The sequence below is a fragment of the Armigeres subalbatus genome, chromosome 3 (genome assembly GCF_024139115.2).
Source record: "Armigeres subalbatus isolate Guangzhou_Male chromosome 3, GZ_Asu_2, whole genome shotgun sequence".
NCBI lineage: Eukaryota > Metazoa > Arthropoda > Insecta > Diptera > Culicidae > Armigeres > Armigeres subalbatus.
This window is the reverse complement of record NC_085141.1, coordinates 251,955,070-251,979,542: the sequence shown is the minus strand read 5'-3', so window position 1 is coordinate 251,979,542 and position 24,473 is coordinate 251,955,070. Positions and strand designations below refer to the sequence as shown.

The 24,473-nt window shown below is 44.2% G+C and overlaps 1 protein-coding gene across 2 annotated transcripts in view; it reads right to left on the bottom strand.

Annotated features, from left to right (window-relative positions):
* Positions 1-1,658: 1,658 nt before the first annotated feature.
* Positions 1,659-24,473, bottom strand: part of LOC134223510 (uncharacterized) — a 206,288-nt gene continuing 183,473 nt past the window's right edge. For both annotated transcript variants that reach the window (XM_062702671.1, XM_062702670.1), the window contains 5 exons: positions 20,829-21,152; positions 20,558-20,758; positions 19,724-20,274; positions 18,974-19,663; positions 1,659-3,862 (listed from right to left, as the gene is read on the bottom strand). In XM_062702671.1, the coding sequence (XP_062558655.1) occupies positions 1,936-3,862; positions 18,974-19,663; positions 19,724-20,274; positions 20,558-20,758; positions 20,829-21,152 (3,693 nt within the window). In that variant the 3' untranslated portion in view covers positions 1,659-1,935. The remainder of the gene's footprint in view (positions 3,863-18,973; positions 19,664-19,723; positions 20,275-20,557; positions 20,759-20,828; positions 21,153-24,473) is intronic.

The window sequence follows — 24,473 nt, the reverse complement described above, 5'->3', positions numbered from 1 at the left end:
TCCCAATCACGAGAATATGCCGGGCGCCATGAGACGCAAGGAGGTTCCTGGGAAAACCATCGGCCTCTTCGAGGCACAATACGAGGCCTTCTCGTGTAGAGTGCTGCACAATGGGGTCTTGTCCGATCCGGGTAGTAACTGGTGTGAGGCAAGGATGTATTCTTACACCGTTACTGTTCCTCATCGTAATCGACGAGATTCTGGTAGGTGCGATTGACCGTGAACCAAACCACGGGCTGTTATGGCAGCCTGTAACCATGAAGCACCTAAACGACTTCGAATTGGCTGATGGCGTTGCACTCCTCACTCAACGGATTTCTGACATGAAGAGTAAGCTCAACATCTTCACTCCTCCAGTCCGAACGTCCGTCTCCCAAAGCTCCTCCTCACAGGACCTTCCCTTGCTTAGTGCCCCCCATGCACTATGGCGTCATCGCACAATAATAGAACCCTACACGCACCAAAATACGAATTTTCAACTATAACGTGAAATCTGTGCTGTGTGTTATACGCTAGCGAAACATGGTGTGTATCAGTGGAGAACACTCAACGGTGTTCATTAACAGATGCCTGCGGTATATAATTCGGGCCTGGTGGCCTCACAACTGGATCTCAAACAACGAGCTCCATCGTCGTTGTCAACTCTACGTCGACCAACTCTACGTACTAGTTTTGGTAGGATCGAGCGGAAAAACCCGAATCTGTACGCTAAATCAGTGTAAAAAATCGTCCTGAAAGGGTTAAAGGGTAGAAATGATTCGAATTTTTGACCGTTGTGTTGATGCACATCTTGCAGAAGGACCTACGGCGGGGCGATGCGTAGCCCCATCCAGGATGTACAGGAGTGGATTCAAAGGAGTTACCTATGGCATTCCGATGATGAGTAAGTGGTTAATCGGACCATCGATGAATATCAACATCATTGTTGATATAACGGCCGGACACGACACTTACAATTTGTCCTTCCGATCCGTTTAATTAAAAGGACTGAATGATCCAAAGGATCATCAGAAATGGCAGACCAATGGCTGGAAACGTCGGAACCTTGAATGACAGTTTGAACCCTCCTTCAATAAGTAAGAACATACATTGGATTATAATTGCCGATTTCCAGAAGAAAACTCTTCCTCACCAATGAAACCCCCGTGAAATTTTAGTAGTGTATTGTTATTGTGTTAATTTTAATTGTGTTTAATTTTTTAATTTTATTCTTTTAACTATTAAGCTATTTTTAAAGCGTTCTTAAGTAATTTTTAAAGGTTTTAAGCAATTCATTCGGCGAGACCCTTGGTTGGCTCGCAAGGGAGCCCTCCCGGCTTTCCCTTCCCCTAAACTATTAAACACTACTCTTAGCCCCCAACACGGCTGACTACGGTGGGCTGGACACGTTGTTCGTATGCTGAAATGCATCAAACGACGAAAAAATTAGTAGAGAACCTGGAGGAGGCCGTATGCACCGTTGTAAAGCGCTTACACCATAGCTTTTTGCAATTGAAGAGTGCCTGAGGGCGCTGAACAGGGCGACTGGCCACGATCGAGTCCAGTGTAGAAGGATACTAAATAGTTCAAATAAAATTAGATGGCATGTTGTAAACATAAGCGCAATATGGAAGAAATGTAAATCGTGTATAAAAAGAATTATGTATATTCATGTAAATTATTATTCAGTTTTATTTACACACATTTCACATAGTTGTATAAAAACCAAAGACGATTATTATCAGAAGTATACAACATTTTAAAACATTTCGTAAAACAAAGCTTCTTGATACAAAAAAAAGTTAAAACAATGAGTAAAATCGTTGTTAAATTACTAAAACATACAAGTATTCGCTAAAACATAAAATAATTTAAAACGGCTAGAGCTAAAACATTTATTTAAAGCCTATTCACAATTTGTCGATGATGGACGTCCATATCTGGCGATTGTCCTCCTTACACCAGACTTGACGCGCCAAGATTATAATGGGGCTGTTCGTCGTACATATTCGTGGTGCTACCCGGCCCGGTTCCAATACCTCCGACGGCACCTTCGAGCATGGCTGCAGTATTCGCCATGCTGTACGGTATGAACTGCCGCGGCATCGGAATCACTTCCATCGGTTGCATTGGCGAATGGCTTCCGTTGCTGGCGCCCACGGCAGGGCCATGGATTTCACTAACTTTGGCACTGATATATCCGGAATCGTCGTTGGACAGGTTGTCCTGTGATTTACGGAACTGCTGCAGTTGCTGATGCGGTAGATGCTGGTGCTGTTGTGGTTGGTGTAGATGCTGCAGCGAGGGCGGTTGTCCACTGACTAACTGGTAGGGGAACTCAGGTGAGGGAGTTCCCGTGCTACAGCCGGACATGGGAAAAGACGGGTTTATGTACTTCCGGCTCGAGAGCAGTTTCTCTTGAACGGGCACATGAGGAACGTAATGCTGATGGTAGGGTGTTGGATAGTCGTTACCGTTTATAAATTGGGGAGATGGTGATGGATAATAGAGAGTGGGAGTAGATTGGACTCTATCCGAGAGAGGGTTTTGAGGGAAAGGATGTTGGTTGGGATTAAATATCTCGTTATCGTTGAGATATGAAGGAAGTGGGTTCCGACTTCTGGCGTGAACCGATATGGGAATTTGATCGGGCAGTGTTGGACGTAACGAATTTATAGTCAGATCTGGCGGTTTCATAGGTGGTTTTGGTTTATTGGGTAGGTCATGGAAATAGGCATCTTTGGGTACGTATAACTGCTGACGAGCTGCAGCAACCGGTTGATTTTCAACTTTTGGCAAGGCTTTTTCATACATTTCGATCAGGCTTTTTGCCGTAATCGGACGATCACTCATCGGCGGAGGACCATCTACACAATCCAGGTCGTCTTCCTCTTCGCTGCTATCTGAGAAGTTATCGTCGTGAGCCAATGAGTTATGACTTGATGGAGGTTCCACTTGCTGGATTGAGCTGCTCTGTAGCTTAGATATGATATACTTCACGCGATTTTGTTCAGACATTCCATCAGAGGTATCCTCATTGGTTTCATGATCTACCATATCTTGATCAATGAACTGTTCTTTAGCTTCTGAAGTTTTTTGGAACAAATCTTGTACGCTTTTCTGAAGTACCTGACTTCTCCAGCTGGTACCGTTGAGTATTCTGCTTTTTAGTTCCTTCAATTGCGCCAAATTTGCCATATCAGATAAATCACACTGATCATCAGATTCCCAATCTTTCTCTGTATTAACCGCATCGCCGTCGGCTTCTTGATCTTCCTCATCCTCGTCATCATCTTGCCCTTCATCGTCGTTGCTACAAGCATTCTCATCTTCCTGATCATTCAACGTCTGCTTTTTTCTGCTGTGATTTGGAGCAGATTTGATTGTCGTATTCGAAGAGCTGGGAATATCTTCGAAGCAGTTGTTTGCATAGAATCCATTCACCATCTGGGTGTTCACGCTGTCCACGTGTGTTTCATGATCCGAATCCTGATAGCTGACGATCTCGGACAACGTTTCGTTGAAATTTGTAGATGTCATGTGCGCTTCGTAATACGCTGGATGCTTGTTTCCTCCCAACAGGGATGAACTAGGGGACATGGTGGAGTGGGGCGTCGAAGCAGAATTATGACCATTGAGCCCAGAGGGAACACGGTACGAGCTTTGCGAGTTTGATGATCGTTCCTTGCGAGTTGTAATATCTTTGGAAATTTCCGGAGAAACTGGGGCAGTAGGAAGTAGGGATTGGGTGATTTTCTCCATTTCTTGTGCTATGTCGTAACCGTGACCAGTGGAGTCACGCTTTGAAGACGTCTGGTGGTACAGCTGTGGGTTGTTATCGTAGTGATGGATGTCCTTCAATCGGTCCAATGCCAAAATGTACCTGGAACGATTTACATATTTAGAACATAATAAAAGTAAACTATTCAGTATTCACATTTGTCTTATTTAGTAAAAACATAATGCCATAATTGCGAAAAGATAATATCAGTCGTGGAAAACAATTTCCGCAATATAACACCTTCGAACGTCGTCGATCGAAACCTGCTGGTGAAATAGGAAAAAATAACTGAAGTTATAACTGGACGTATCACCTGCTCCACTTCGTCGAAGCCTGAAGTCAAAGATTTTTTTAAACGAAATTGAAGGCCACGCACCTTCATGAATCTGTTGTATATTTGGAAGCCATCCGACTATTTGATGCCTAGGTGCTTATGTCAGTTGTCTCATGTGTTCAGTCTGTACGACCTTCGGTCGAAGACGGTGTTCCCATTGGGTAACTAGCCCCGATGCCTAGGGATATAGCCTCGGGGGCATATGTCCAAGGGCATGACGATCCCTGCCCAGGCAATCTGCGAGTTGTGGTACCTGCTTAAGGTGTGGTGGGGTTTGACAGTGGGCTCTGTGGGCTATAAAAAGCTGCATGTATCCGCAAGCAGACTCCGCCAAAGCGACCGTGTGCCGATCAAAGCACACAAGCTCAAGTCCTGGTGTTGAGCGGGACGCTAAACAGATCTGACACGACGGCCCTCCGACGAGGCAGGAGGCCAAATAAAAACCTTTAAAACAACCATTACGAACGACATAGAAGATAATACGACTCGATACAATCGGCAACGACCTAGGTGACGAATGAAGTATCACGATTGGAAGCTTCGAACATGGAACTGAAAGTCGCTAGGTTTCGCAGGTTGCGACAGGATAATTTACGATGAATTACATCCCCGCAACTTCGACGTCTTAGCACTGCAGGAAATATGCTAGACAGCCGTGGCCTCACCAACAAGCTGGGAACCGGCTTCATAGTGTTGAGCAAGATGCGCCAACGCGTGCTTGGGTGGCAACCAATCAACGCAAGGATGTGCAAGGTGAAGATAAAAGGCCGTTTCTTCAACTATAGCATCATCAACGCGCACTGCCCACACGAAGCGAGACCCGACGACGAGGAAGAAGCATTCTACACACAGCTGGAGCAGACATACGATGGATGCCCACTGTGGGACGTCAAAATCGTCATCGGCAACATGAACGCTCAGGTAGGCAGGGAGGAAATGTATATACCGGCCATAGGACCGGATAGTCTGCCTACCGTATCGAACGACAACGGACAACGATGCATAAACTTTGCAGCCTCCCGCGTAATGGTAGTCCGAAGCACTTTCTTCCCCCGCAAGAATATCCACAAGGCCACGTGTACATGACCTAACCAAGAAACGGAAAACCAAATCGACCACGTTCCAATCGGCGGTAAATTCTTCTCCGACATCACGAACGTCCGCACTTACCGCAGTGCGAATATTGAATCCGACCACTACCTCGTTGCAGTATGTCTGCGCTCAAAACTCTCGACGGTGTACAACACGCGTCGGAGTCGTTCGCCGAGACAAGCCCAAGACTACGGGCAGCAGCTGGAAATGGCACTCCCAACGGAATAGCAGCTGGGTGCAGGTTCTCTTGGAGATGGCTGGAGAGATATTCCATCCACCATTGGAAGCACCGCAACCGCTGCTATTCCTAAGCACGGTGCCCCAGGATCAAAGAAACGACTGGTATGACGGCGAATGTGAGCAGTTAGTTGAGGCGAAGAGTGCAGCATATGGGCGAGACTGCTACAACACCGCAAGAGGGCGATCGATACACGATACAAACGGGCGCGGAACAGACGAAACTCTATTCTCGGAGGAAAAAGTGCCAGCAGGAAGATCGATACCAAGATGAATACACTACTAGGTGTCCCAATCTGCCAAATTTATAGAAGAGAAGAAGGCGGGGGTGAAAAATTCATTTTCAGTGCAAAACGTAAACAAACTCGCTGGCTGTCCCATACTAAAATCCAAGATGGCTGAATCGTGAATTTGACACATTGGAACACCTAGTGGCGTCTTGATCGAGACCGTGAAGAGATGGAGCTACTGTACCGCGCTATTAACGCACAAACCGTTCACATAAGGGCCACGTACCGTAAGGACATAAACGGGAACCTTCTAACGAACGAGTGTGAGGTGATCCAAAGGTGGCGGAAGTACTATGAAGAGCACCTGAATGGCGATGTGGCAGACAACTGTGTCGGTATGGTAATGAACCTGGGAGCACGCGCGCAGGACATACGTCTTCCGGTTCCGGATCTCCAGGAAATCCATGAGGAGATCGGCCTACTGAAAAACAACAAAGCCCCTGGGGTAGACCAACTACCGCGAGAGCTATTCAATTACGGTGGTGAGGCACTGGCTAGAGCGCTGCACTGGGTAATTACCAAAGTTTGGGAGGATGAGGTTCTGCCGCAGGAGTAGATGGAGTAGGTGTAGGTGTCGTGTGTCCCATCTTCAAAAACGAACAGTGGGTAATGTCTGTGACTTAACCGCTAAGTGGACGTAGGACTTGACTTGACCATGCCTTTAAGCAGAGCGTTAATGAATAAAGCCTCCAATGAATGATTAAATTTGTTATGATTAAATCATTCAACTCTATGATTAAAGATTATGATTAATGATTTAATCATTTTTCACAATGATTAATGATTATGATTAACGATTAAATTAATTTTTGACAATGATTAACGATTATGATTAATGAATAAAACGTTTGGAGTATGATTAACGATTACCGATCGTGATTAAATTCTGACACAATATTTGTATGATTAATGATTAAAGATCGGTATGATTAATGATTAATGATAATGAATAATCCAATTTAATGGTTTGCATATTGATCAATTTATCAAGTAACATTTTTACCAAATTGGGTTATTGAAAGGTATGAAAATTAAATGATTATGATTAAAGAATAATGAATAAAGACGATGTATGCAATGATTAAAATTGATGATTAATGAATAAACTCAAAACAATTATGAATATGATTGATTAATGATTAAATGTAAAATTCTATTAATAACGATTGGTGATTAATGATTGAATCATATTTTTTGTATGATTATGATTAATGAATAATGATTAAATAGCCCATTATTCATTAATCATGATTAAATCTATGATTAATCACTAATGCTCTGCCTTTAAGATATGTCCAAATTTCTCACATCAACTATTTTGGATAAATAATCGGCGTTGCATACCATTCCTTGGCAAAATCTTCTCATCAAACCAACACAGAAATCAAATCTACCTCGAACAAGAATCATCAAAAACAATTCAGGAAGTATCTGTCCGGTCACGGAATATTAGCACATTAGCCTCGACAGTGGCAACCTTCCCACTGAAATAAGCCACAAGTTGGCCCAGCAGGGGATGTAGGGCCTCCTAATCCGTGCGATAGCGACTGAAGGAGAACATTATTTTTAACTCTTAGAGCCTTGAAAAAGGCTGTTTGCTTCGGCTAAGTCCAAAAAGTAAGAAAACGATCTTTTCAAATAACCGCGAATTTATAGTGGTGGTATAAAAAAGACTGAATGCTCTGTGAGCGAATGCACTTTTCTTTTATACCTTATTTTGAATCTTCTCTGCTTCCCAATTGGTGGGCCAATCAGCCAGTGTCTTGTATCCCGCTTCTTTGTCAGCCAAAGCGTTATCATCATCAACGTTGTTGCTCGCTGCTGGCGTCTATTTCCTAATGGGACTTTTCGCTTGATACAGGCCAATAAGCCGGGCAAGCGAGCTTAGAATTGCAGTTCAGGTGAGAAGTACGTGTTCTTTTCTGAGACAACATTGTTAGTAGTGGATGGAAGGAAACACCCAGACATGGGATTTCGGGTGATAAGATTTAGAATTGGTAACACGGGACGATCATTCAGTTACGTTCGCTTTGTGTGCGGTCAGTATCAAACAATGTTTATCTACATACAGTCGACTCTCCACATCTCGATGTTCTATATCTCGATATCTCTCCCTATGTCGATGGTTTCCTCAGTCCCTTCGAGCTACATATATTTTGGATTTCTACATCTCGATAACCTCCCTATCTCGATATCTCTCTATCCAGTTTTCCGCGAGCGGTAATGGCCGCCAGCTTGCCTGCGGGTTAGTCTCTGATTTGACATTTCATTTCTTTTCCTCCCATTCCTCGATCTTTCCCTATCTCGATGGTCCCTTCAATATCGAGATGTGGAGAGGCGACTGTATTTTTTTTATCAATGCCAAAAAATCCAACATTTTATGAAAAATCGATTGATAGTTTATTAATGTTTGAGCTGTTACCGGTGTTTTTTTAATCCAAATATCCAAATATTATGTGAGAGATTTGGACATCTTATGTTTTTTTAGGCATTGTCAAGCGAAGTCCTTCGTCCATTTCGCGGTTAAATCAGAAAAATTATCCACTGTTAGTTTTGACGCTATTTATGAAAATCACGCATACAATTTTATCACTAGAATATTGGATTTGGCACCCAAGAACAATTTCTATCCCGAAGGGTATTGAAAGCTTTGATATTGATCTCTATTATTGGCTCTCTGAACAACCGTTTGTTTTTTGGACATACATGCTGCATCATGTGGCTTTTCTTCAGCCTGTCTCGGCTCATCACCGATGCCGGCCGGTCTCGGCTCGACTCTGCTGCTGCTGCCGGTATGTGCTCAGCATTGCTGCTTTGTCGGGTCTGTAGGGTGGACTGCTGATATACTGGCTAGGTTTCGGCTGATGATGGTGTCAAGCCGAAAAAGCGGTCGATGCAGACTTCATTCCCTGCTAAAAGGTGTGAGTGCTGTTCAATCGATGATGCGGTTGCTTCGCTTGTCCCGATCAGAATGAAAGGAAAAATCGCGTTGCGCTATTTTATGGCTTCTCGGCAGACCCAGCGGCTGCTCATTCGCTGGTGTCTGCACCAATGAGAACGTGGTAATGGAATGATGCAAGAATTATGCGGTACCCATATTTATAGGTTCCCTTGATCTTAATGTTTTTCATTGAAAACAGTTTCATGCCTATTGAAACAAGTTTTTTGGGTCTTATCCATGAAAGGCATACTTGAAATCTGTCGATTGAGGGGCTTATCGCAGAAATTCGTCCATTGAGACGAACGCTATTAACGTTTAAAATCTTTCAACACAGCGTAACGCGGTCGATTTGAATATTTTGGAATGACACCCGGTATAGTAAAGAGAGACGTAAGTCCTACGTCAAAAGGGCGATAAGCTGGATTGTAGCAACTACCGCGCAATCACATTGCTGAACGCTGCCTACAGGGTAATCTCCCAAATTTTATGCCGCCGACTAACACCAATTGAAAGAGAGTTCGTGGGGCACCACAGACCAGGTGTTCACCGTACATCAGGTATTGACGCACCAACTCGACCAGCGGTTGGCAGCACCATCTCAGAATCGAATGGAACTTGGTGGGCATAAAGATATGGTATTTCTAAGCCACTCTGCATACTTAGTTTTTCAAAAATTGTCAAGAGTAACATTTGATGAGGGCCTAATTTTTTTTCATTGATTTAAAAAAAATCGATGTAACTCTTAAATTACAAGACCTACAAAAAAGTGTTGTATGGCGGACTGTCGTGAAATTCCCTGAAGATTTTTGGAAAAATATCCAAAAAATAAAAAATTGATTTCTACACTGAAAAAAATTAGTTTTTAAAATTAAAATCGATATTACAAAAAAACCTCATCTCAGAAATCGATGAAATTTTTTCTGTGGATAGGTATTTCAATTATCTAACTTTTCTGAGAATAATGTTCCTGTGACATATTTAAGGAAAAAAAGTTTTTCTAACAAAAACTTTTTTTATGTCCATATTGATTGAAAATTTATCAGCGTGTTTTATGCATACAGCGCCAAATATAGGTTCAGCAGCCTATCATAAACCAACGACACATTTTGGACGTTTAAAAATTTGTTTAGGAAGCTTTCAGAGGAAATCTCCCAAATTATCTTTACAACCATACAACCTGATAAACCTGATAAACTGATACGCGCGGCAGCGACGATGGATCGGGTGATGTGCGTAGTTTGAGTTTCGGGGGCATTCTCAAGTCCCTTCTAAACGCGCATAGGGTTACGGCAAGGTGATGGTGTTTCGTGCCTGCTATTCATCATCGCTTTAAAGGGAGTAATACGAAGGGCAGGTATTGACACGAGTGGTACGATTTCCGTGAAGTCTGTTCAGCTATTTGGTTTCACCGACGACATTGATATCATGCCACGTAACTTTGAGAAGATGGAGGAAGCCTACAACTAGATAAAGATTGTCGCTTCGGAACATGTTGGGTACCAAGCTGTCAAATCGTATGGATTTTCCTACTTTGACATTTAGCTATCCTCGCCAGCAAAAGATGTTCCGGACAGCGACGACAGCGACAATCTTTATCTGGTAACTAAAATATCTTTTATCCGATCGAAAAGAGTTCGCCGCCGTACGAGGAGGAGTCGAATGAACCACGAGTTTGCATCAGATATTGGGAGAACCATCCATCATTCACATCGCGAAAATCGGAAGGCTGCGGTGGACCGGGCACGTAGCAAGAATGTCAGACAGTAATCCGGTGAGAATGGTTCTCGACAACGATTCGACGGGAATAATAAGGCGAGGTGCACAGCGAGGTGGTCAAGTGGTCAAGTGATGACTTGCGGACCCTCCGCAGACTGCGTGCTTGGCGACGTGCAGCCATGGAACGAGCTGAATGTAAAAGACTTTTATGCACTGCACAGGTCACTTCGACCTTATTTCAGACTATTAAATAAATAAAGGTGGTTATCAATCGGGCCCGGGACCTTTTGATGCATAGACAGAGCTCAGAGCTTCAAGAATATAGGCCTTTTTGAAGATAACCGAAGGAAGCCGAGGATTGTACGATGGATGGCTGTCAATGTATTGCTGTTAAACAAGATGAGGCTTGGCGTCATGTACGGAATGAAAGCCATTAGCGAAAAGATTTGCAGCCTCGGTCGGTGTGCTGGAGATCTGTACGTCTAGTTAGCGGGAACCGTAGTTGCACTCTTTCTTTTATTAATATAGGATCAAAATGCTGAGCGGTTGTGCGTGAAGTTTGACTGTAGACTTTCAACATACTCCCGGAAGCGTTCGTGTTCCACTCGTTCATAATCCTCATCGGCATTTTTTAAGTTGTTATGTTTGCTGAACTTTTGTCACGGAAGTTACATTTCCTACTTTTTCGCAGATGGTTGCAAAGGTTACGGAGCTCAGGTATCCACCAAGGTTGGCTAAAGCGATGAGAAGAACGTCGTACTTTGGAGGGAACATGTTCCCGGATGATGTGTTCGATGTTGATTTTTTTTTTAATTTGATGAGCTACAGCTCTTCGATGAACCTACGCCGAATGGAGTATCCTTCTCCACTGGACTCGATCCTGGGCCAATCGCTTCCAATCGCCCTGAACATTGAGCGCCCTCAGGTCCTCTTCAACTGCAAAAAGCCATCGTGTACGCGGCCTTCCACGAAGCCTGCGGCCTCTTCCGGGTTCTCTACTAAATATTATCTTCGCTTGACGTTCTTCCGGCATACGAACAACGAGACCAGCCCACCGTAGTCTGCCGAGTTGTATAAGCTTAATAATATCCAGCCCTTTATACACCTGGTACAATTCGTGATTCATGTGTGGCATAATAGTTCCATACATTTCACTCAAGTGCAATAAATCAGATTATACAGAATATCCATTTACAAGTTTCAAAAAACAATCTTACTCAATTAGTTCGCACAGAATATCTCTTTACATGAACCACTCAATTTGCCTTGCCTCATTCCATTCCATTCCATTCGTAAGCAATAAATAATAAACATTCTTTCTACCCTGACCTACTGAGTAACACCCAGGCAGCAACCCTCGTTACCATACAGCTATTTTGTAACTTGCCCAAATATTATTACATGCGCGCACAGTCAACGCATGTGCACACCAGATGTTTAGCAACATCAGCAAGCAGGAAACACTTCTTGTAAAAACCATCTTCTTTGTAAACTGAAAAACCCAAAAAGCAAATATCGAATAAACGAACAACACAGTATCATCACGGATGTCGTCGCGTCGAGTCTCTCTCCGAAATATCCGAGTCCGCGTCTCCACACATGCGACGCCGCCAGATACCGTTCTCTTGTTTACCGCCGAGTATTGTCCGCAGCACCTTACGCTCAAACACTCCGAAAGCTCTCCGATCAGCCTTTTTTAACGTCCATGTCTCATGGCCTTATAAAGCCACCGGAAGAATCAGAGTAGTATACAGCGCGAGTTTTGTTTTCGTTTGCAGACTACGGGACTTAAGCTGGTTACGAAGTCCGTAATAAGCCCTATTTGCAGCTGCAATAGGTCTTTTCACCTCGCGGGTAACATCATTATCGCACGTCACTAATGTTCCAAGATACACAAATTCTTCTACCACTTCAAATTTTTCACCATCCAGCACCATTTCGCTACCACCACCACTAATGAACCCACGTTGATTGCCAGCGACCATGTACTTCGTTTTGCTGGTATTGATCGTGAGTCCAATCCTCGCTGTCTCCCTCTTAAAAGGCACAAAAGCCTCTTCCACGGCACGGCGATCAATTCCGATAATATCGATATCGTCCGCAAATCCCAGGAGCATATGCGATTTTGTGATAATGGTACCGCTTCTTTGCACACCAGCTCTCTAATCGCTCCCTCGAGCGCTATATTGAACAGTAGATTCGAGAGTGCATCACCCTGCTTTAATCCATCTAAGGTAACAAATGACGTCGATATTTCATCCGCAACCCTTACACTTGATTTCGATCCGTCCAACATTATACGAATCAGCCGTATCAGTTTCGCCGGAAAACCATGTTCAAGCATAATTTGCCATAATTCATTCCGTTTCACTGAATCGTACGCCGCCTTGAAATCAATAAACAGATGATGTGTCTGCAAGTTGTACTCCCGGAATTTATTAAGGATTTGTCTCAGGGTAAACATTTGATCCGTCGTTGATCGGCCCTCACGAAAACCTGCTTGGTATTCGCCGACGAAGGACTCTTCAAGCGGTCTCAATCTGTTGAACAGAATACGGGACATAATCTTGTACGCCGAATTAAGGAGGGTTATTCCTCGGTAATTGGCGCACTTTAGTCTGTGCCCTTTCTTAAAGAGAGGGCAAATGAGGCCGTCCAAACAGCTAGCAGGCATATCCTCATCTTCCCATATTTTGGACATAATATGGTGCAGAACTTCATAAAGCTGCTCACTGCCATGTTTGAGAAGTTCAGCCGGGAGCTGGTCCTTCCCCGCAGCCTTATTGTTTTTCAGCTCTTCAACAGCTTTTTTAACCTCATCTAGTGTAAACCTCCGCATATCGTTCTGCTCCATTTTTTTCTGCGCCTCACTAATAACTTGTTCTTCGTACTCTTTTTTCTTCCTGCGGTGGGTTCGTTTTTCGGCTGCTCTTGCTTCCTTGTACCGATCTCTATTCGATCGGGTACCCGACACCAACATCCGGCTTCTGGCAACGTTCTTCTCGTCTGTCACTCTCTGACACTCCACATCGAACCAACCCGTCCTGGGTCGCCTCTGTGCAGTGCCTACCACTTCTCGTGCTGTTGTGCTCACCGCTCCATGGATCGACTCCCATAGATCGTTGACGTTGTCGCTAACGTTGATTGCACTTATCCGTTCGTCGAGCTTCTGGCGGTACTCAGCCGATACTCCTTCCGCCGACAATCGCTGGATATTGTAACGCATCGTTCGCTGTGATCTTTCGTAATAATAATACTATAAGGAGGGAACTCAGGTGAAATACCCTGGGCGTCCATGAAAAGCGCTTGAACCTAGCTATTTAGCATTGTAAAGAATTACATAACCCAGAAATGGAGCTACGCTCAAGAAGAATACCCATGCGATTTCCCGAGGAGGGAGCCCCTACTGGAGCTGGTCCTGGGACGGGGGACAGAGCAAGCGGCCAGCGGCTAGAGGAAGAAGAGGTGCAACAGCGATCCTCTAGTCATCGGGCGTAGCCCGTACTGCAAAGGCAGAACAGCAACGGCAGCAGAAGAAATCACCAAGACAATGCTGCACCTGCTTACGTTGCTGTGGTTGATCGACGTCAATCACTTAGGTTAGCGTGCCGCTGACGGCAACGGATTATGTGGACAAGGGAGATGAATCAGTACGTGATCCGTTGCTACTACGTTTGCACGCTGGAGATGTTCAATAAGAGGTTCCCTCGGTTTGCTCCCCAGCTTGACCATAACATAAAAGCTATAATGGCACATAATATACTGACTCCGGAAGACGTACACACTTAAATTTTTTCACCGATCTCGGCTGTGCAAATCTCGGTTTAAGTTCGTTTGCTGAAATATCGGCTAAATAGACGTATGATTACGGCGGCTCCCTTGAGTGCCGCAGTAAGCAAATTACTTTTTCAGCTGATATATCAGCAGAAATTCTCAAACCGAGCGCTCGGCTGTGCGGATCTCGGCAAAAGAATGAAAATAAGCCGAGCTGAACTGAGTGTGTATAGTACATCAAGTGGGAAGTGCAGAGAGAACTAGGAGAGTAGGAGGAGGCAAGATCAAGCGATACGTCGAGAAGAAGTCTTGTTGGCTCCATGTTATTGATGGACGAACTAGTCAATCAAATGGGTACAGCAGTTACACAGTTCCGTGGGACAGACCCCATGTCCCGTCATCGGATACCCAAATTGCAGTACTCCTATCGGTTGACGAGTGCAGTAAGCATCCTTAATCAGGATATTTTGCCACAGTACTTGAAAACCCTTGAGGAGCTGCAGTTTATCGTGTATTCGGCTGCAGTGGCTGCTGTAAGGACGTTGGAATTGCGAACGCGCCCGTAAGGTAGGAGTAATGGACGCACAAGCCCCAAAGTACAAAAACCTGCGTGGATGCGACAGCTAGAGACCCCCATCGCCACATTGCGGTCAAAGGTTGGTCGATTAACACAGTACAGGCAGGGGAATCGATCAACCAAGCTAGTTCGGAATGTTGCTGAAATTGTGAAACCCACAGAACTCCGTGATCTCACCGAGGTGAACATAACTGAGATCCTCGATACCCATGTACAGCGGTTGAGTGCTCTGGCTAAACGACTGCGACGTTTTGGAGAATGTTCGAAGAGGAAGGTGAAAAATCGAATGTTCAACATCAACGAAAGAGAGTTCTACAACCACATTCGAAACGACAAAGCCGACTTTGGTGAGGGCCTTCCGGAGATTGGAGAAGTCACGCAGTTTTGGTCCAATCTATGGGAGAACCCCGTCATACACAACGGCGATGGGGTGTGGATGGCAGAAGAAGAGCGATATTGTGGTGGAATTGGAGACATGGCCGATATCAACGTGATCGCCCGAGAAATACGTGAGGCAACCCGGTATACCGGGAATTGGGCTGCACCAGGACCCGATTTTGTGCATAATTTCTGGTATAAAAAACTCACAACGGTCCACGGGAGGATGGCGGAATGCTTCAACACGGTACTAGATAACCCCGGGCAGCTACCGGAATTCATCACTAGGGGTGTCACTTATCTTCTGCCGAAGGATCGGAGCACTTTGAACCCAGCCAAGTACAGACCAATAACGTGCCTTTCGAGTCTGTACAAAGTGCTGTCATCGGTAATAGCGAGGAGGGTGCAGAACCATTGAGACGTCAACAACCTGATAACCGAGGAACAAAAAGGTTGTCGACGCAACACACGAGGCTGCAAGGATCAGGTAATCATTGATGCAGTCGTTGTTGGGCAGGCCACCCACAAGCAAAGAAACCTGAACATGGCGTATATCGACTAAAAAAGGTATACGTCTCAGTACCTCACTCGTACCTTCTTAAGGTACTGCAGTTGATAGACGATAGACGGTAACGTCATCAGGCTAATGCAGCACGATATGGGGATGTGGAGCACATCCCTACACATTAATGATGGGGAAAAGTTGTTACGGTTCAGGACTCTCAGCATCAAGAGGGGCATATTCCAAGGCAATACCTTTTAGTCCTCTATGGTTTTGCCTTGCCATGAATCCTCTTAGCAGAGTACTCAAGCACCACAACTATGGCTATCATTTGAAGAGTGGGGAAAGGAGTTCAAATATTACTCACACCTTCTTTATTGACGATTTGAAGCTGTTTGCGGAATCTGTGGAGAAGCTGCACCAATTTCTGCGGCTTGTAACGGTATTCAGCAACGACATTCGGATAGAGTTTGGTATCGATAAATGTCGATCCATATATCTACACCGGGGTCACCTGGTGGATGCCGACAGTTTCCGCGTCAACGAACAGGAGGAGAGACGTGGGACGCACCTCCATCAACTGGAGCTGGAATATATCGACAAAGCGGCGTCGAATACGTGGCTTGTGCGGGGTGAACATTTCTCAGAAACAGAAGGATTCATGGTAGCCATCCAGGATCGGGTAATTGCGACGAAGAACTATCGGGACTATATATTGCACGAAAACGTGAAGCACCGCTGCATGAAGTGCAATTCAGTAGGAGAGACGATCGAGCATATCGTGTCCGGGAGTTCAGCCTATCTCGCGCAAGCAGGCATTGCAAACCATCCCATCATTCGATCTTTTGAGCAAAGATACTGATGAAATAATGGGATATCGATCTTAGCTATCTTTGCACAAGCAAAGATAATATCCTGTGCTCAGATGATATTGTAATGCCTGCGCGCAAGTAACATTTTAAGTGTTATAACGCTCTTGAAGAGCATAATTTACTCTTCAAGAGTGTGATAAAACCAGTATAAAACCAAAATGTTACTTGAGCGGTCGTCATAACAAAGTAGCCAAGATTGTACACCAACAGCTTGCTTAGCACAACTTGGTTAACCAGTAGGAGATACTGCAAATATGTGCCTGTCCCGGTTCTGGAAAATAGTTTCGTGAAGCTGTACTGGGATCGCGAGACGGATGTCCTCATTCGTGCCAATCGGCCCGATATTGTGGTCTACGACAAAAGGATGAAGCGGGTAACCCTCATCGACATTGCTGTACCGCTAGACCATAATGTCCAAACAACATTCTCCAACAAGATAACGAAGTACCACGATTTGGCGGAGGAGTTGAAGCAGATGTGACACTTGGAGGACGTGCGTATGAATCCGGTTGTTATCTCAGCAACCGGAATCGTGTCCCGAAATATCTTTTAAGATCCTTAGGAGAGCTGGAACTATCTCATAACCTCCATAGCGTTAGCGTTAGCGTTGTTACGGTATACTTCGTAGATTGGACACTAGTGATACTCATGTTTCTTATGGAATCCTTATCCAGATTGCTATCGGAAATCACGGTGGGGAGTTACCCTTGATTCCAATCTAAGATAAAAATGGCATAAGCATGAGGATTACTACTCCCGCCACGCCCATCTTTACCGTAACTAGGGATAGGAAAGGAAATGTTGATGTAGAACTTACTTAACGAGAGGCCCTGACTTGGCGACGCCCTCATAAGTTCTACGGAGTTGGTGGTTTGGTAGGGTAAGGTAGGTCATGGAGGTTTGCCTCAAGCTGGCAATTCGACCCACAGACTATGTTGTTTACCTGTTTTTATTTAAACTCTTGCCAGCCGGCTGTCGAAAGAGTATGCTAATATCAATTTTATTTACAGTTTATTCTTTAAATAATTTACAGACGATTTCTTAACCTCAATCTATCAACAAATATCCGTTGAACAAATCTAAATTTACCAAATTTGTACTTTCTGCTCAGTGAGCAAAACGATTCTTCTAGGTTCATCGAATACAAAAATCAAACCATGCCTTTTAAAGATAATTATACTAAACATTTTACAAAGTTTTATTTCAAGTATTTTCACGATTTCTGATATAAAATTCAATAGCAAACAATCAAACAAAATTAAAATATTCTAGCTAAATTTTACTATTTTGGTCGAGCATGGTTCAGCTGCCTGACACCCGCGTTGAAAAATATGTTCCATGCTTGCCCCCCACATAAAATAATAACGTGTGCTAATCACTAATGATACTAAAAGATTTAAATGAAATTAGGCATTGTTCCCGCTTATCATTTTAGCACCGCCAGGGGGAACTTGGCCAGTACCCACTGCACTTTTCTTTCCCTTTCCACAAACAATTACCATCATTTGTGATATTTCAACGGAATTTTATTGGGAATTCTGAAAAGGCAGACAATCAATGCAGTTAGATTGCCAGGTAATACGTGCACATCGTAGCACTGGTGATGCATCACAATCGTATATATACAGGAGTATATGCACTATATGATGACATTGACCGGAAGATTAGATAAGCATTTCCCCCCTATCTCATAACCTCCATAGCATCAAAAAGACAGCGATCCTTGGAACTTGCAGTATTGTAAGAAGGTTCCTGGACTACCAGAACTAATACATCCGGTGCAAACGTTTATTATAGGATTTTAAGTCAACCGGCGAATAAGATTGTCATTCAGATTGCCTGGGGTACGTGAAAATTCCCAGCACGCTTGCTGAGGAAGTGCCAAAACTGTATAATAAAAAATATAAGAAAAACGCACAAAGAATAGTTGACTATCATAAGGAGAATGTACATCACATCAAGCAACACTGAAAAAAACTTTGTAGTAGAAATAACAATTTTATGGTAAAATTAAGAACAGTACCGACGTTTTTCAACTGAAGGGACAAATCGCTTAATTTTACCATAAATGTAGTAAATCTGATTGATATTATTTTTAATTTCACCACAAAAATTGTTATTTAGCATAGACTCAAACAAAATAGTTGATTTTACTATACAATTTTACTATATTTTCAGTAAGAATAACCATAAACGGTTGAATATACTATTTTTATAGTAAGATAGACCATATTTTAGTTATTTTAAGACGATTGGCACTTCGGTTGAAAAACGTCGGTACTGTTCTCAGTATTACCCCTAAAATGGTAGTTTCTACTATAAAAATTTTCTCAGTGAAGATGAACGAAATAGGAAAAATTTGAACAATGTTGTATTTGAACAGTAATCACGCAAAGTAGGGTCAATCGTTACGCAGACGAATCAAAGCGTACCATCACAAATGGGCTCATGTATGAGTGATATAACACCAAATAAAATAACGAATAATATTACCACTCACCTATTATCACTATGCTTTTTCTTAGTCATCTTCTCCAGCTCTAGAATTTTCTTGGTTTTACTCAACAACTCCTCCAGCCTCTCGGTGACCTTAATTTTCTCGTTTTTGTGATCGTAGCTGGACGACCCCGCCGACGACGATACTTTCTTTTCTTCTTTGGACGAATTGCCTCCGTAGGCTGAACTTGGCACCCGATCCTGGTATATCACATGGTGGTTCTTTTCCTTATCGTTATCCTTATCCGAGTAGCAATAGCTATCGTGTCCGGAGTGGCTGATCGAGGACGATCGTTTGCTGCCGTTCCGCTGTTCAGCGTCGAACTTTCGGAGGGGCGTCCGCCGGCTTGATTCTTCCGCTTCCGAATGATTTTTAACGTTGGAGTTATTCGAGCTTTCGAAGTGGTCTGAATAGTCGGGACGCTTGTGATCCGGCAGATTATCCTGGGAATCTAGGAAGTCTATGCTACGCGAAAACTGGGGCGTAGAAGATTTTATTCGATCTTCCAAAATGCCCTCACTGCCGTCCAACAGTTCTAGACTTCTGCAACGGGTCAGCGTGTTGGTATTGGCTTCATCCTTTCTCGTTTTCGAATTGTGCGTTCCGGTTGATCGTTCCGCTATACCGCGTTTCAGCCACTGCTCCAGATGCAATCGTTTATTTTCACACTGAACCCTACTGGCGATCATTGTTCTGTAATTATGTTAAAAAAAATTAAATTAGTGTTCTTAAAGTATTTTGATAAGGGCTTACTTCGTAAGTTCCTCGATCTGATCATCCGTCTTCATAGCAAGTGCAGTCATTCGACTGTCCAGCTTCTCCGTTGCTCTGTGCACATATTTTCGTATACTCTTCCTGTTTTGGTTCATTCGTTGCTCGAGGTGCTTGAAGAACGGCGCACAATAGCACGTGTTGCCTACCCCAACGGGTCCTTTCCGAATGTTGCCGGCTAAATCCAGAAAGTACTGCTCTCCGCTCGCTAATGGTTCTTTCGGTAACGTTTCCAACTTGGGCGAGGGGAAATTTCTTGGATCAGGAAAGTAATGGCACCCGTACGGGGACCAATGCTGAGGATCGACGTCATAGCGTTGGTCATAGCCACCGCGTCCCCGGGACTTATCTCGTGACTTGTGATCCTCTTTGCTTCGCGATCGTTCCCCACTTTTACCATCGCGAGCCTTCCGGTGAGAACTACTCGAGCTGCGTTCTCTGGCATTGCGCGGAGAAATTTGCACCGGAGTGTTGAGGATGTTGAGGATTTCGATAAGGTTCTTCCGAATGGCAATGTCTCGAGGTGTTTCATCCTGTAACATGTTCAATGAAAATTTTATTGCATATGCCTTCCTGTATATTTTCATGTAAGTAAAAAAATAGACCGAATTCCCAGACGTATCCGTGACGTAGATTTGTCTAGGATCTGCCCTTATATGATAAATAAAATGTATATGATCAATAAACGTGGATAGTTTAGGGAGAAAGAGATCCCAAACTGTTGAAAACCTGTCACGTTTATAGACAGACCCCTAGTGTACAAGGAAACTAAGATGGACCCATACTACAATAATGTACAAATACAAATACACTCACTTGAGCATTTTTAGTTTCCTGCTTACAACCAGCTTCCAGCAGAATTCGGGTCAGCTTTCGCCTACCCATGGCACAGGCTATGTGCAGTGCCGTGTCGCCGTTTAGGTTGATCCGTTCGAAGTCGCACTTGGCTGAGAGGAGAATTCGGATGGCACCGGCATGGCCATAGCGGCACGCTGTATGAAGAGGGGTATCGCCGTACTGTGGACATGATACAAAGACGTAAGAATTGTGCATTTTAACCGCTGCTAAACTCAACAGTAGTACTCACATTGTTTTGCACATCGGGATCGGCTCCGGCGAGTAGAATCTCCCGACAACTTTGGTTGTGCCCGTTCTGAGCCGCCAGATGCAACGCCGAGAAGCCTCCGAAGTTACGTGTCCCGAGCAGGGCACTGTGCAGCGCTCCCTTCGTATCCTGGATGACGTTCTTGATCTTGCTGGAATCCTTAATCAGGTCGATGGTTAATTTGGGACCACCGTTTGAGTGACTCCCGACAGCACCCGGTTTCTGAACTTTTGGTAAGGAACATAAAATTTTTACGCTTCGGCTATAGCCCTTCCAGGCGGCCTCATGCAGTGGTGTATTTCCATGCTGAAAAGAGTAATAAGATTTTAAAATATTAAATATGTTGGTAAATAATTTCAATGCAAGTTTGATGCTTTTTATATAATATATTTTGACAGGGTCCTTCCTTAGCCGGGCGGTAGGATGCCCAGCTATAAAGCAAAACCATGCTAAAGGTGTGTTGGTTCCATTTTCGGCTAAGATCTAGGTTCGTGGAACTGCAAATCTCTCAAGTTCATCGGGAGCACACGCATACTTGGCGATATGCTCAAAAACGGTGGATTCGGCATAGTAGTGCTGCAGGAGGTTAGTTGGAAGGAATCAATGGTACGAACGTTTAGATGCAATCAATAATTAGCTGCGGCAACACACACGAGCTGGGAACAGCTTTCATATTGATGGCCGATATGCAAAGGCACGTGATCGAGTGGTAACCGATCAATGAGAGAATGTGTAGGTTGAGGACCGAAGACCAAAACTTTAACTTGTCAACGTCCATAGCCCATACTTCGGAACTGATGATGATCATAAGGAGGCATTCTACGCGCAGCTGGAACGTGAGAACGACAGCTGCTCAAGTCGAGACGTCAAAATCATTATAGAATATTTGAACGATCAGGTTGCCCAAGAGAAGGAGTTTAGACCGACTATACTATTGGAAAGTTCAGCGCCCACCGGCTGACGAACGAAAACGGTCTACGACTAATTGATGCGCTGCCTCCAATAATATGGCCATTTGCGGCATCACTGGAGACAGAATCACAAATCGGCAACGTTCTGACTGATGGACGGCACTTCCCCAAAATTATCGACGTCAGGAGCTGGACGTATCGCGGCGTTAACATCAATCATGAGTGTGCAACTGAGTGAGAACGGCAAACTCAAGTAACCGACGGTGAATCGCCTTTTTAGAACAGCCTGAATAACCCCGAGAGAAAGCTGATGGGACGATAACTTTAGGGAAAGGAAGGATCCTTTACAGGTATCCGGATGGGGATGGTTTTTGGCGATGGGAAGTAGCTGAGACGAAGACACTGATTAAAAATCATCGAGAGGTGCTTGAGAAACGGAGCACTCATGTGTTTGAGTTCGAGATTTAGGATGTTGTCGTAGTCTGGCCGTCAATTCGCCAGCTAAGATCTCCAACTCCTCCGAGGAGTCGCCCAAGATTGTGTGAACTGACAAAGTGCCGACCTATTTCGGTGACCTTTTCTGTAGCTTCGTGTCGGGTTGTTATGAGTATAGTACTTATACTTGTAAACCTCGAAAAACTCCACGACTGACTTATGATGATCCTTGTTCATATCTTCCATAACGGATAAGACACACCCGGACGAAACACTGAACGGGATTTGAATAATGACATAATGGAGCTCTCAAGTGTAGATTAAAAACGGCGTCGGCCAATTTCTTATTACAGTGATTTGTAAAAGGAAGGGAATGTAAGTGTATGTAGTTATTGTTGCGACTAGAGACCGAGAATACCTTTGTTTGAATCCCCGCAATACCACCGACAGGGTGGTAGTTGGTTGGTTTAGTATACAGAAACATAAAACGAGATTTACTATGGAACGTGATAAGGCCATGCAACATTTCTTTAAAGGGCGAGCCTTGAATTGAATCTACGACTAACAGCTTACAATGCCGAAGCGGTAGTCACTAGACCATCTAGCTCAACCTAGTCGTCCTTGTCAAAACATTTAGGGGGCCCTATATACGCTTTGACATGTTGTACAATTTTGACACCGCCCCAGGATATTTTTTAAAGTTAGTATCACCGTCTTCGATCGGAGGTCGCCCAGACTGCACACTTAACATCTAGCACGAGAGAACGGACAGCACATGCACACAACACACAGCGAACCAGTGGAGAACTTTTCGCTTACGAAAAGTTTTCTCCTCACCGAGGCGGGAATCGAACCCGCACTCCGCAGCACATGCGTCTAGACGATTTACGTCGCTAACCGCACGGCCACGAAGCTCAGACAGTTCAACAGTCGTACAACTTTCCCATAGACGGTTCGACTTTACTCCGAGCGAACCAAATTTCCTGGGGGCGGAGTCAAAGTTGTACAACATGTCGGAGCGTGTATAGGGCCCCTAAGAAAGGAAACACATTTTTAACAATATGTAGGATCGCTTGATAACTCCTGCAGAGAAGGTCGCTGAAATAGGTCGTCACTTCGTCAGCTCACACCGTCAACGAGCATGCTAACAACATCCATTTGATTCCCAACGACTTCTCGGAGGAGTAGGAGATCTCAGCTGACGAATTGACGGCCTATGTATACTGCCCATGATCGCATATTTGTAACATTTGCATTTTTTTTTCAATTTTGAGTTTATCTTATAAATCGTTTCAAAATTGTTGGATCTTCAAGCAGGTCAGATGAAATCAGGAGGTTTGTTCTGAAAAACTTGAAAAAACTACCAAGTTGTTTTGTAACATCGAGCAAAATGACCGCATAACTGTAACACTGGAGAATTCTGTCGCCTGTATGCCTTGTGTATCGAATAAAAATTAACGCAATAAATTCGTACTCAAATATCAAGTAATGTCAATGTTGCTACCGAAGAATTCGAATAGAAAAAGTTTTTATATAATTTTTGGCAATTTTTAGAAAATCTTTCAGATTTCCACACTCATGCATACTACAAACTTCATCCTTCCATTTCTCCCATGTCTACTTTTGTCGATTGTTACAATTATGAGATCATGGGCAGTATATCAAATCGTCGAAAACATGAAGGCCCCAGGCTTCGACAGCATCCTGAATCTCGAGCTCAAACAGATGAGTGCTCCGTTCTTGGAGCACCTCTCGCTGATCTGTAATCAGTGTCTCCGGCTCAGCTACTTCCCATCGTCCTGGAAGTCAGCGAAAGTCATCCCTATCCGGAAGCCTGGGAAGGATCCTTTCTCCCCAAAAAGTTATCGTCCCATCAGCCTTCTCTCAGCATTATCCAAGCTATTCGAAAAAGCTATTCATCACCGGTTACGTGAGTCTGCCGAAGATCTCAACATCTTGCTCGAGGAACAGTTTGGTTTCCGACGCGGCCGGTCAACTGTGCAATCAACTGACTCGAGTTACCAACGTCCTCAGACGGAACAAGTTTGTCTCAAAAACATCCGCCATGGCCTTACTCGATGTCGAGAAGGCATTTGACAATGTATGGCATGATGGCCTGGTGTACAAACTACAACGCTACAATCTTCCCAGCTACCCGGTGAAAATTATCAACAATTACCTGTCGGCAAGGACATTCCGGGTCTCAATCAGCGGAGCGAGTTTCAATGCGCACAACATCGTCGCCGGAGTCTCCCAGGGCAGTATCCTCGGGCCCCTGCTT